The 13,794-nt window shown below is 37.7% G+C and overlaps 1 protein-coding gene across 1 annotated transcript; it reads left to right on the plus strand.

The window, feature by feature from the left end:
* Window positions 1–2,909: 2,909 nt before the first annotated feature.
* Window positions 2,910–8,169, plus strand: sdf4 (stromal cell derived factor 4). Its single transcript, XM_083570712.1, has 7 exons — window positions 2,910–3,124; window positions 4,882–5,219; window positions 5,308–5,444; window positions 5,746–5,859; window positions 6,074–6,232; window positions 6,379–6,554; window positions 6,632–8,169. Exons 2-7 carry the CDS (start codon window positions 4,912–4,914, stop codon window positions 6,806–6,808), a joined length of 1,071 nt encoding a protein of 356 aa, XP_083426838.1. The 5' UTR covers window positions 2,910–3,124; window positions 4,882–4,911; the 3' UTR covers window positions 6,809–8,169.
* The last annotated feature ends 5,625 nt before the right edge of the window (window positions 8,170–13,794 follow it).

The following is a 13,794-nucleotide window of genomic DNA, read 5'->3' on the forward strand; positions in this document are numbered from 1 at the left end:
TGTGTGAGCTTGTGCTCTGGTTTACTGTAGCATAGTGCGCTGAGCTAGTGATCGAAAGGTTGTTAAAGTACTGACAGGACTGTCTGAGAAATGCCCCTAAATCTCTAAATGATTTTTTTGCATGCTTTGGATGTATCCTGCATCATTTGGGTTGATTGCACCTAATTATTTAGTATATGTAATGTAAATGTAATGCCCAAGCAAATTAAGTAAAAAAGATTTTTCATAGAGCATTATGAATTTCTTCATTCGGGTTTTCTGAGGCGTCTTGGGGCATACATGATGTACACACCGTGACTTATCGTAACAACAGACGACTCTGATGAGCTGTTTCCCTGCAATGTGTCCGAATCATCGTAAAAACACATGCATGCTATTATAGGAATATAATTCATAATGTAATGGTGTGACATGGCCCGATACAAAGCAGCTTTAAGTTACCACCAGAAGTCAATTATTTTCTTATAAGATCAAACGTATTCCTTTTATGGCACAGCGAGTTGCCAGAAATTACACTTTAATTGATGGCATCTTATGAGCACTTTTAACTACGTTTAATATTGTGTTCTTATTAAAGTATTAATATAGTTATTGGACACGGAGGTTAAAAGCTCATATTAATAGTATTAGTCATTCAACTTTAAAATGAAGTCGTTTTAATTCTTCATATCTTTCAATCTAATATACTTCATGATGTAACTGAAGATCCCAGTTTCAAGGACATGACATGGGTCTGACATTTTTTTGGATGAGAAGCTTGATTCATTATATTACTGATAACATGTGATTTGATGGATTATAAAGCATTACATCAGTAATTCTATGTCAACAGTGTCTATATAGTGGGTCAAAAGTCTTACAGAAAAGTATGTAGACTTTAAAGCCAGATCTCTTCCTCCCTCTGGTGGAAACATGGTGTGACACTACCACTCACTTATTTATTTTTCCATGTAATTGAAGTAAAAGACACACACAGAATACATGAAATATTAGAAAAGTAAGAAAAAAAAACACCATAAGTTTTTTAAAGGGATATGTGCAAGTACATTATGTTGAATTTACATTGAATTACACTTATTTTATTTGGCTCCTTGACCCTATGCTCTTTGATTTTATAATCAGAATTGTGCCAAAGTTTAATTCCAGACCTCCTTGTTTATATTCATATTTGACTGTACTTAATGTCAACAGTCTGCTACAATGGCTCGGGACTACAGGTTGCATTTGATCACACATTTAACTGTAATGTTAAAGATGAGGATGAGTTCCCTCCAGTCTGGTTTCTCTCAAGGTTTCTTCCTTATGCCATCTCAGGGAGTTTTTCCTTGCTCATTGTAGGACAAACTTACACTTAAAGATAAAAATCTTATTCATTATTACCACGTTATCTGTGTAAAGCTGTTATCAGGCAATGTTGATAAAGGCAGTAGACAAATAAAAATGAATTGAATTGAACTTACAATTTTTCCTATTTTTGCCACTTTCTTTTATAGGAAAATGTGGCACTCTTACAAATAAAACCGAAAACGAGACATATGGCACTTTTTACAATTATTTTATTGATTTTAATAAGTACTCAAGAAATTATATATGTAACTAAAATCTGTTATTTAGAAGCTCAGTCAGTGCAAGTCAGAGACTTCAAGACCTAGTAGTCCTTTTAGAGACTTAGCTTGAGCATAGACTGTGCATTTTTGAGCATTAAAACGCTGTGTGTGGAAACCTTCTTCCTGAATGTCCTGTGGCAATGAAGTTGTATGTCCAGGAAATAAGTCTACAGTTACAGACCTCTTTGCAGCATGTCATGGACCAGTGTTTACAGCTGCCCCCATCGTCTGCAAACCCTAGTCCTGGACAACCCCCTAGAGAAGTTCTGAAATCCCTAAATATACAAATGATAAATATGCATGGCCGCAGGAAGTGGGGGTGCTGGGGGTGCTGGGGGTGCTGCAGCACCCCCTATTGGCGAGAGAGAGATTTTTAAAAAATGTAGGCCTATTAAAAATATTTTGCACAATTTATAAATTCCTTATGAATATTTTAGGAAATGATTTTGACACATGTAGGCTATTAAGTGTATTTTGGATTTTAATTTAATTATATTGATTATTTTAATTATATAGATTGTTCAAGTTCATTTGTAAAGCGCGTTTCACACGCGCGGGTGATTTCAGTTTGGCTTTCTCTGGCAGCGCGCAAACATAGCCTAAATGCCTTGCCCTTGTGGAAGATAAAATTTGCTCTTCATACCTTTTACAACAACATGAAGATATCAGAAAAAGAGATCGGTGGTCTCTTTCCTGCTCGTGTTCCACATCCCTCTCAAAGCGCAGAGCGGGAGGCTATAACGCGTCTTTGTGTGGAAATATAAAACTGTTTTTATTTGTTTGTTTGTTTTTTTAAAACGCGGTGGTAAAAAAAAAGTGCCATCGTCACAGCCCTATGTATTTATTTTTAAAATGTATTCTAAATAGGCCCATAGGCTCATAGGTTTTTAAAAATAAATAAAAAAAATTCACAGCACCCCCTGTTCAAAATTACTTCTACTTGTATATAATCGGAGGATTTCCAATAAAAAAAAACACAGACAGACAGAGAAGTTTTTGCTGCATCTTCAAATTAAAAAGAACAAACAAACAAACATACAGACTATTTACGGATTGATTGATTGATTGATTGATTGATTGATTGATTGATTGATTGATTGATTGATTGATTGATTGATTGATTGATTGATTGATTGATTGATTGAAGACAGACATATAGATAGATAGATAGACAGATAGATATTATTGCTACATCCCAAATCACCCCCCTTTTCTTGACAGGTAGTCGTGTCACACAGGGTGTACATATCGATAGGAACAGGGCGCATGGCAAATCGCGTCCTTCTGCAAGCTGTGACTGCAATGGTTCAGTCCCGTACGTACCCTTACTGGACCCGATTTGCCATGCGCCTGTGACCCTCTCTCATTGGTCTGTGAGCCCATCGTCGTCGGCCACGTCAACCGGAACTAGCCGTGCTAGAAACTTCATACCGCGATGTGTTCCGCTGAGGCAGTAGGAGGTTGACGTTGTTCCGCGTGCTCTGGTTTGCGTGCTGGGTTTCAGGTCCGTTCAACAGGTACAGCCCGTGACTCGGTTTCCTCACGTGTACATTTAGTGGCGCAGCTTTCTGATGCTAACCAGGACCGGAGTTAGCATTCGGCTAGTTGACCGGATGCCTTGCTAGTTAGCTGGCTAATATTATTGATTCAACTGCTTTATTATTATTATTATTAGTAGTAGTAGTAGTAGTAGTATTGTTATTTAGTTGCTTCTGGTTAATAGGGATATAGTATGTAATCCATGAAGTTGAACGCTAAAAAGAATATAGCTAAGGAAGCAGGGTTACTCAGGGAACTTGCGTCAGTGTTACGTTTAAGGCCAATACGGATTATTTTCCGTGTAAATGTGGGCTAGTTGTAGAAAAAAGGTTGGTATAATATTGTTTATAATATATGTAATTGGTGTCAATGTACAGTACAGTATCTAAGTGTTTGCTCTAAAGTATTTAGGGCAAATGCTTTTTTTATTAAAATTTGTTTTTGAGCTTTTTGTGGCTGTTCTTTTGTGTATAAAAAGCTCTCTTTTTATATATATGTGTGTGTGTGTGTGTGTGTGTGTGTGTGTGTGTGTGTGTATATATATATGTATGTATATTTGAGTATATTATAGTTTTAAACGTACAGCTGTTTACTTCCTGGAGTGTCGTCATTATATGTTCAGTCAGTGAAAGCAGCGTTAGTGTGGACATGCCCCGCCCCCTGGTCTCCCAATTGCACTTGCTCTATAGTAGCAGCCCAATGTAAATCCAGGAATAATACTAAAAGGGATTTAACATGACACTAATTGATGTAAATGATATGGCAAAAAGTTTGTTTACCCCTATATATGGTTTTCGACATCAGTCCAGATTTTGTCTCCTTCCTCGTTATCTCCACTCTTCCAGGAAGGGTTTCTGCTATATTTTGGAGTGTGGCTGTGGGAAATTTAGTTTATTCAGAGACGAGCATTAGTGATGTTCAGGCAGTGGTGTTGGGTGACCTGATCTGGGGTGCAGTCAGCTTCTAGTTCATTTCTAAGATGACAGAGTTCAGTCTGAGCAAATCATGTGTTCATGGAAATTACTTTTTAGGTTTGGGCCTCTTGGTTCCAGCTTTAAACTTGTAACAAGTAAACATATTATATGGATTTCATATATGGTATGTTTAGAGGGAACAAGTCAGCGATCTAGTACAGCGGTCTCTAAACTTTTTTGCGACACAGACCGGTTTAATGTTAGACAATATTTAATCGACCGGCCTTTGAAGAGTGGGGGATAAATACAAAAATAAAATGATACGACCGGCATAAAAAAGGCATGGTATTTTTCTAAATATAGTAATAAACGTGAATCCACTGTGTTGTTGTTTTTTTTTCATTTTGCTTACTTGGGGGTTTCAATATAGTGGTAATGTATTATCATCTGGAGCAGCCCCTTTAAGAAGGTAGCGGATGTAGATAAGACATGTGACCGAGGCATCATGACACGCTTCAAGAGTGAGTCATAGACAGATGTGGAGGAGAGAATCTGGTAATTTTCCTAAATAAAAGATTGTTCAGAATCAAATAAATAAAACGGAAATAATGTAAGTTATGAATTTTTTCCGTGCGGCCCGGTACCAATTGACCTACGGCCCAGGGATTGGGGACCACTGATCTAGTACATGACGGTATTCTTTACAACTTTTGTGGACAAAAACATTGAAATGTGTCTGAGGAATCATGTGATCATGTTCTATATGCACCAATGATTGATGTGACTAATAGTTTTTGTTTTTTTTGTTTTTTTACATCTAGTGTCTCTAGGTGAGGTGTAAGCTCGCAGTCATGTCCATCACAAGAGGAGTTTGGACTGTGCACCATCTAGCAACGTTCTTTGCCCTGTTTGTGATTTTGATCGTTGGTGTCCAAGCTCGACCCGCAAACATATCAGTCCACAGAAGCAAACATGTCAACGGTAACGAGGACAATGAGATCCTCCCTCCCGACCACCTAAACGGTGTCAAAATGGAGATGGACGGCCACCTGAACAAGGACTTCCACCAGGAAGTGTTTCTGGGGAAGGAGATGGAGGAGTTTGAAGAAGATTCTGAGCCCAAGAAGAACCGCAAAAAATTAATTGAAATTTTTAGCAAGTAAGTCCTGCATAATTAAGCTTCATTTAAGAGACTTCTTCTTTAAACCAGTGTCTTCAGGTTCAGTGTCTACTTTGTTTTCTTGTAGAGTTGATTTCAACAAGGACAGAAGTGTCAGTGCGAAAGAGCTTCAACGCTGGATCATGGAGAAAACAGAAGAACACTTTCAAGAGGCAGTGAAAGAGAACAAACGTAATTTCCATGCAGTAGATCCTGATGGAAATGGTAAGCTTGTATAATATCAATATTAGAAAGTTTCCTTTTATTCATTTCTTAACCTTTTGTTTTCTATTTCTGGTTTGTTCTTAACAATAGAGAAGTAATTTATTAATAATGATGACATGTTCCTTTACCACAGAGATAAAAAAAAGTGTTAAGAATCTGCTGTAAGTGCAGCAATAATTTTTGATTAAGTTATGTATATGCTGAATATATTAATGACAAATCTTTTTCAGCTCATTCAGAAGATTTTCTTGCTCCGAATTGTTGTGGTGATTGATTTCTAAATAAATGTATCCTCTTTTAGGACTTGTGACATGGGATGAGTACCGTGTGAAGTTTTTGGCCAGCAAAGGCTTCAATGAGAAGGAGGTGGCTGAGAAGATAAAAAATAATGAAGAGCTTAAAGTGGATGAGGAGAGTAAGTGATTTACAGACAAATTGTAGTGTAGCTGGTTGGTTAGATTTCTTTCAGTTTTGAGTTCATTCACCAGATGTGTAATGGTCCTGTCTTTTGTCCAAATTAAAGCCATATTAAGAAGTGAAATCTCAGTGCAAAAATGAATATATAGAACCGAATTGGAGCACTTATTTGGTATAATAAACGAGAGGGGTGGTTTGTTGTATCTCCACAGCCCAGGAGATATTAGAAAGTCTGAAGGATCGATGGTTCCAGGCTGATAACCCTCCCGCTGACCAGTTACTGAACGAAGAGGAGTTTCTCTCCTTTCTTCATCCAGAGCACAGCAGAGGCATGCTCAAATACATGGTCAAGGAGATCATAAGAGATCTGGGTAGGCATGACAGTACTGTGTATTTTATTTACATGTTTTTGGCGTGTGTCCTTCCTTCAAAATCCTTGATTTTCATTTGTAAATATTTTACAGTAATATTAACAAATGACATGCACACAGTAATTTCTGCTCATCTTCTTTCTTAGATCAAGATGGAGACAAGCAGCTGACACGCTCAGAGTTCATCTCTCTGCCCATGGGCACAGTGGAGAACCAACAGGGACAGGACATTGATGACGAATGGGTTCGTGATCGGAAGAAGGAATTTGAGGAGGTCATCGACGCCAACCACAACGGCATTGTCACCATGGAAGAACTCGAGGTTCGCCACCTTCCAAACTCTCTAGATCTTTCCTCGCAATCTTTCCTGTTTTAACCAGCATGTCTTCTTTTTCGCAGGAGTACATGGATCCTATGAACGAGTACAATGCTCTTAACGAGGCCAAGCAAATGATTGCTGTGGCTGATGAGAACCAGAACCACAGCTTAGAACTGGAGGAGATTCTTAAATACAGTGAATATTTTACCGGGAGCAAGTTCATGGACTACGCCCGCAACGTACACGAGGAGTTTTAGGACGATGTCTGCAATTCTATAAAGAGAATGCTGCAAAACACCTAAGGAGACGTGTATGGAGCTCACATTTTCTAGGATCATGTATGGTTTTGTCTGCTAGTGATCTGATTGGCTCGTTGGAGAGTGAGTGTGTCTGTGTGCGTTTGTATGGATGCTAAATAGCAGCGTCTAGGATGTTCGTCTCAGTGTAAAGCATTCAGGATTTTCTGATGTTCCTCTTTAATATATTCACACACCATCTGAATTTGCCTTCTGTTTGAGCTGCTTTTGCTAGTGTTAATATTGATATTTTATATGAGGAGATTTTAATGGGGAGACATTTATTGGTTCGAGGTATAACAAGGTCTTTTGGTTCGTTCTTGTAAAGAAAGATGAGATAAAAACGAAAAAGGCTTTGGTGTTTATGTGAGATATAAATATCAATCCTAAAACAATTTTTGTAAGATGCTCTTGACCTGTGGACACCTGCTGTTTCCTGTAGAGTTCGAGCTAATATGAAAAAACAGTACTGCCAAAAAAAAAACCTGCAACGAAGTATTTAATGTGTGTGCGTGTGTATGTGTATAAACTTTCTCACACTGTTGCACTCAAGATGTCGTTTAGTTTTATTATATAATTAGCTTTTCTTAATTCAGAAAGAAATTAAGAAATGCCCAGTGTGTGTTTGCACGTTATGTGCATAAACGACACTTATTACTCAATAATCATTCAGTTCAGTCATTGATCTTGTGTAGCCGTCCCTTCATATCCACCTGAGAAGGAGAGATAATAGATTCTGTAGAAGTTTTTTGTGAGGAATTTTGCTCAATTATTTTTTTTCTATGTTGCCCACCAAAAGTTCTGGTCTAAAAAGAATCAGCAGCTCAATGGCTCTGGAAACAGCACTGCTACTGTGAGACTCTGCAATACCTCCCTTGTGCATTCGTTTTTTTTCACGTAACGTGGATCCTTGCATCCCTGAAATATACGCAGAAGATGCCGTCTCATTTCCAAGATGAAAATATAGCACTTAAAAATGGATTAAATCTGTTTTTTGTGAGGTTGGGTATATTAATGTATTATTTTAAACATATAAAGAATATTTTCTTAATTTTTACAAGTTTTGTTGAAGTAATAATTAATAGGTTTCCTCTATTCCGAGAGCTTCGCATTGTATCTGATTCCATTAATATTACGTATGCTCTCTTGGCTAATTTATTACCATCTCGTGCATGATATGGGTTGATAAAGCTATCTGTGTACAGTATAATGCCTTTTGGCTTGTGGAAATGTTTGATTTAAAGCTGTTTCTTTCAGCTGTGTGCCCACATTTTGTTTCAGCTGCTAAATGTTTATGAATTAAACAATGCTGTCTAAACTGACTCAAGTCTTTGCCTCTATTCTGTTCATTGTATACAATGAAAGTAGTTTGGAAACACCTAGTTGTTTTATGGTTTTGAGACACATGCATGTTCCTGTGTTCTAAACTGGGTAAGATTTACTTTGATCAAACAAATATATACATGTAGAAATGTTACTCTTTATTTGCATTAAAAAAAAAATACCCCCTTTGTTGCTCCAAACTTTCAGTTGAATTACTTTGCCTTGCCACAAGGTTTTCTTTACTTGTTAGAGATTTCATTATGATCTTGTGATAATCCTAGAGCAGTTCAAAAGGACTTGGGTGATCAGTAACGCTCCAGCTGACTTTTTGCTCTCTAAATAACGTTTATAGAGTTTGGACGTACGCTTCGGGTCATTGTTTTGCAGGATCTCTATGAGGCATTAAATAGATTTTGCAGAAATAAAAGAAAAAAAATAAGTCATTAAATTGTAATCTTACACTAAAATAATGTTTAGACCATTTTGAAGAAAATGATATTAGCAACTTTTTTTAATATAGCATTTCTAATATCTGATTTGTTGTCACAAAATATATATATTGTTGTGATAAACTTGCTTCTAGTAATTGGCTCCTGTACAGAATTGCTGTTTGGGCCGTGATAGGCGGAGGACTGAAGCAGTAACAAATATGGTACGGTATTGGGCATCTTCCCTTCAGTGCACAGTATTCAGTTGATCCAAACTCTTAAGCGTAAAAGCCATGCATTTTTTTAATTTTGTAAAATACTCTGTAACTATTATTTAGATTACTTTTTACTTAGAAATAAATTGTCAAGTGATAGATGATGAGTGTTTTCCACCACAGGAAAGCAAATAAACCTCTGTCCTTAACTGCGCTTTCTTCCAGCGTTAATCGGTTACAGGTTAAAAATAGTGAAGGAATAGAGCAATACACTGTAAAACATGCAACATTGCAATTCCTTTTTAAATTATACAACAAACCAGCCATTGAGTGTCTGATCATATCGTAAAATAAGAGAGACAGAAAACATACCATGTAATAAATAACTATTGGGTAGTTTTGGGTAAAAAATGGGTTAAAACATAAATGTGAATCCCTGATGTGGCCCCAGTACTGCTTTCATGTGACTTCATAAGTTGTTCTGTACCTCAACAAGTCATTAATGATTAAACAGGGAATGTTTTTTTGTAAGTGACAGCAAAAAAAAGGTCTTTGCTGCAGTACTGTAATAGTAAACCTAAGAGATATCATTCAGAAATACCGCTTTCAGTCCTTGTGCCACTGAAGCCAACTAATCTGTCCAGTTTAGCACATTGCAAACAATGTGGTCATTTCATTCATTCATCATTCATTCATTCATTCAGAATAAAGCTATGTAAATATAGTGGCTTGCAAAAGTATTCATTCCCCTGGAATTTAACTGATTTAGCTGAATGATAAATACACATGTTCTTCATTGGAGTGTTTTTATTGCACACTCGTGCTACAGGGAATTCAGCGAGTAGTTGAAGAAATTTCGAGAACGTTACTACTTCCAGTATGTTCAAGTCTTAAATCCATAAGGTTCCTGTGGAGGGTTAATCTCAAGAACCAAGGAGATGATCTAGATTGCAATAAAACTAAACAATCTGCTTACAATAGCTTGAGGCTGCAATAGGCGTGAACAGTTTTACACTCGAGTGTCCACCAGCGAATAGCTTATAACCTCGAAAATGGTGGAACTCATCATAGAATGGACAGTCGATGTCACTTAGATAAGAATGGGTTCCCTTTTGAGGCTGGTTCCTCTCAAGGTTTCCTTCTTATAGCATCTCAGGGAGTTTTTTCCTTGCTCCATTTACAACTCGAGTGTCCATCAGCGAATAGCTTATAACCTTAACAATGATGGAACTGTAATAGAATGGACAGTCGATGTCACTCAGATAAGAATGGGTTCCTTTTTGAGTCTGGTTCCTCTCAAGGTTTCTTCCTTATAGCATCTCAGGGAGTTTTTTATTTGCTCCATTTACAACTTCTCCATCTATTTTATCCTGTAAAGCTGCTTTGGGAGAATGTTTCACTGTTAAAAGTGTTTGCCAAATAAAATTTATTTGAGTTGAGTTGAATTTAATTGAAGTTATCATACATCATACATCATACGGTTCCTGTTGCTGATGTTAAATGTTATCTTTTACCATCATTTCCTGACAAGAGCTGACAGCGTTCAATCTAACCTTAATATATAAATGAATGTTTAATCGCTTTACTCTGATTTACTGATCAGTTCATTAACTTTAAATCAAAACCTCTTGCTACCTCTTGTGTACTTGGTCAGTATGGCCACAGGATGGCGCTGTCGTTTACAAGGTTAGGAATTCCAACTCCTGCTCTTCTACTGTTTTCTTTAAAACTAATTTTAAATGCTTTGTTGAAAGGAAATGTTGTCTGTAATGAGTTTTTGCATTGTGAAACATACAGAACTGACTTAACCAAGACACAAATATATGTGCAAAATAAAAATCATTACAACTACAGCTTTCACGTTTCTGTATACGTTTCTGTTTAATGCCACAAGGGGGCACCCAAGTGCCAGCCTTGTTTTGTTTTGCAACGCGCACGCACGCGCGCACACACACACACACACACACACACACAGTTTTTCTCACCACCAAGAAGACCCTAATTTGACGTAATTGTTAATGTCCCTAAATAAAGCTATGCCTTCACATGAATCCCAACCCTAATCCCCGTAACCAACACCAAATATTTTGCCTTTTATTCGCATGAAACTTGAATAATGCAATGTTCCTCATGGGTACCAACTAAATTCGACACACAAATAAAGGATCATGTTTATAGTCCCAGCACCGTATTGACCACATGATTTGTAAAGACACCCAAGCTCAAACTGGGATTGAGCACATGACTGTATACGCCTGCTGCACGGCTTTCCCATTGTCTTTCACAACACTTGCATTTGACAGTCCTGCCTCAAAAATGTCACAGATTCAGCCGATGAAATTCGCTGAGTTTCACTGTAGGGTGTGGCGTTGTGTGTAGAGTAGACAGACGGGTTTTCAGCCTGGTGGCAGTGGGTAAAAGGGCTGGTAGTTCTTTCGCTCTCTCTTTCTCTCTCTTATGCAAGGAGGGAGCGTTCTCCCACCCTCCTCAGTGTTGTTGTTTTTCTCAATGAGCCAGGCTCTCCCCGGCACAGGCCCCTGAATGTGCCTGTCCACCGGGCCCCTTTCCTGGAAAAAGAGCCCTCTCAGAGAGACAGAGAGAATTTGGTGTGAGAGAGAGAGAGAGAGAGAGAGAGAGAGAGAGAGAGAGAGAGAGAGAGAGAGAGAGAGAGAGAGAGAGGGTGGGGGGACCTGGGGAGTAGGAGGGGGTCTTCTTCCCCTTCCTGTAAGTCACATGGCTGCAGATTTAAGCCTGGGCCCTGCACAAACCTCAGATTTGGCCGATCTAGCTTGTATTTTCCTTAATGTGGGTTGTGTTAGGTGCAGGCCATGAAGGACATCGGGGCTGTACAGATCAAGGCGGGATTTTATTCGCTGAGATCATATCCTGTGAAATAGTTCAAGAAAGAGCCAGTTTTACTTTTAGAGGCTACGCACATAACAAACAAAGTCTTCATGCTTTTTTTTTTTTCATCCTTCGGCTTGCAAGAAGAAGAGAGGATTTTCTTTATCTGAATATCAAATCCGGCAGGGTGTAACGATACAATTACGGATATCTACGATGTTAACGATATTAGAAGTGATTATACCGTTAACATTATTCGAAACTATAAAAAGCTAATAAAAGTAAATATAAAGGCCGTTATTCTGGAACGTCAAAAACAAGCGAAGCGTTCTGTATGGAAATTATGCATGTTGAAGATTAACTACAATGTCCCAGGTTAGATGCCGAGTTTGCGTTCCTGTGTGGAGTTTTCACTTGGAATCCCGGTGTCTGTGCTTGTGATAGGCTGGTGTCCTAACCACGGCGTGTCCACCAGTGATTTCAGGAAAGATTCCTGGACTCACCAACACCCTGACCATGATGGGAGGGTTGCTGAAAATGATGAACTGAATAAAAAAAATGTCAAATTGAATACTTCTGAGGTAGGCAACTCAATCAAAAATCACTTTTCTAAATTCTATTTGAAACTGTATTCATTGGGTACAAAAAGCTAAGAAATTCAATTAAGCATGTATATTTATGTCTCTTCTATTAATTTTCCATACTGAATGTGTCATGGTCACAGGCTACACGCAAATAAACATCCTCATTACCACAATAATAGCCTATTCATTAATTCAGATACGGTGAGTATTTTATCCTGGTCATGGTGACCATAGATCCAGAATTCACTCTGGACGAGATGTTGGCCCATGTCAGGGTAAAACAAGGACAATAATTCACACACTCATTCATTAATATCTAATGGTAATTTTAAGTAGACAATCCACCAACCTGCATGTTTGTTTTTTCAATGAAAAGATACCAGAAAACCAGAAGAAAACTCACACATGAAAATAAAACACTCCATATGATCATCTATACATTAATGGTCCATATGTCATGTGCAGGTTGCTTCAGGGTGCCATGTAATTATAGAGTTATATCACGATAAGGAAATTTGTTATACATAGCAGTTATTCAGGATGTATTCTTAACATGATATGTATTTCTAAACAGCCTTTGTATATACTCAGATAACTGCAGTACCACAGCAGTGATTTACATCAATCATGGATATAATCTTTTGATACATGAGTAGCATTTACTGAATGATGAAATGTGTTTACACAGGGTCCTGTGTTAACCCAAATGTAAGCTCCACATAAATAGATATTTTTTATAAATGTTATTGATTTGCAAACATTTTCTGTGAAGAGGTGTTTATTTAGCATTGTTCGAGTTCAGTACCAACGCTTTGTAGCAGGTAAACATTGCAGTCTTTGGGATTTCTCAATGAGATGATATTTTTCTTTTCATATTACCTTTAAGAGAGAAAGAAGAAGAGAGACTGGTGAGAGAAATACATTTTATAGCTAATATAACATGTGTGATGAGAATGGTTAAAACTCCTGTTCCTACTTTTACACATAGCCCATTAACAGGTTTTCAACAATGGCTTATTCTTTCTGTTTTTGAATGACAAGAACATGGAAGAAAGTTTCCTGTCTCTGTGTCATAATATTTAGTCACTATTAACTGTACTACCTGCGTACTTTAAATACTCAGGTTTTTGTCTATCCTGTGCTTACTGTAGACACAGATTTATGTGACGGGAGTAAAACCTGATGCAGTCTTACTGTTACACCCTGAGGGTCAGCATGTTGTCGATGCATTTCTGCTGATGTAAAAATTTATTATTTGCTTAATCAGCTATAGCCTCCTTGTGAAAATCAAACCAGTTTACCCATTTCCTTCTGACCTTTCTCTCTCTTTGTGAGAAAGAAACAGAGGTCAGAGGCAGATGGGAGGACCAGTTTGAGCTGGCAGGGAGGTAATGGGAGATAAAGCAATAGCTCACATATAAGGACAATCTTGATATGCCCGGACTATATCACAACAGACAGATTTGATGCAAGTTACATATTCATTTCATATATTGTCGCTTCCCCATTGTTATGCACAATGCTGTTCATCAGGCATTCAATATTAATATCTA

Source organism: Silurus aristotelis, assembly GCF_946808225.1.
Source record: "Silurus aristotelis genome assembly, chromosome: 19".
Classification (NCBI taxonomy): domain Eukaryota; kingdom Metazoa; phylum Chordata; class Actinopteri; order Siluriformes; family Siluridae; genus Silurus; species Silurus aristotelis.

Excerpts from the sequence above, each read along its gene's own strand:
- sdf4 (XM_083570712.1), top strand. The coding sequence starts at position 4,912 with ATGTCCATCACAAGAGGAGTTTGGACTGTGCACCATCTAGCAACGTTC. Across the intron at positions 5,860-6,073 it reads GCTTAAAGTGGATGAGGAGA|CCCAGGAGATATTAGAAAGT; the intron begins GTAAGTGATTTA and ends GTATCTCCACAG. Across the intron at positions 6,233-6,378 it reads GGAGATCATAAGAGATCTGG|ATCAAGATGGAGACAAGCAG; the intron begins GTAGGCATGACA and ends CTTCTTTCTTAG.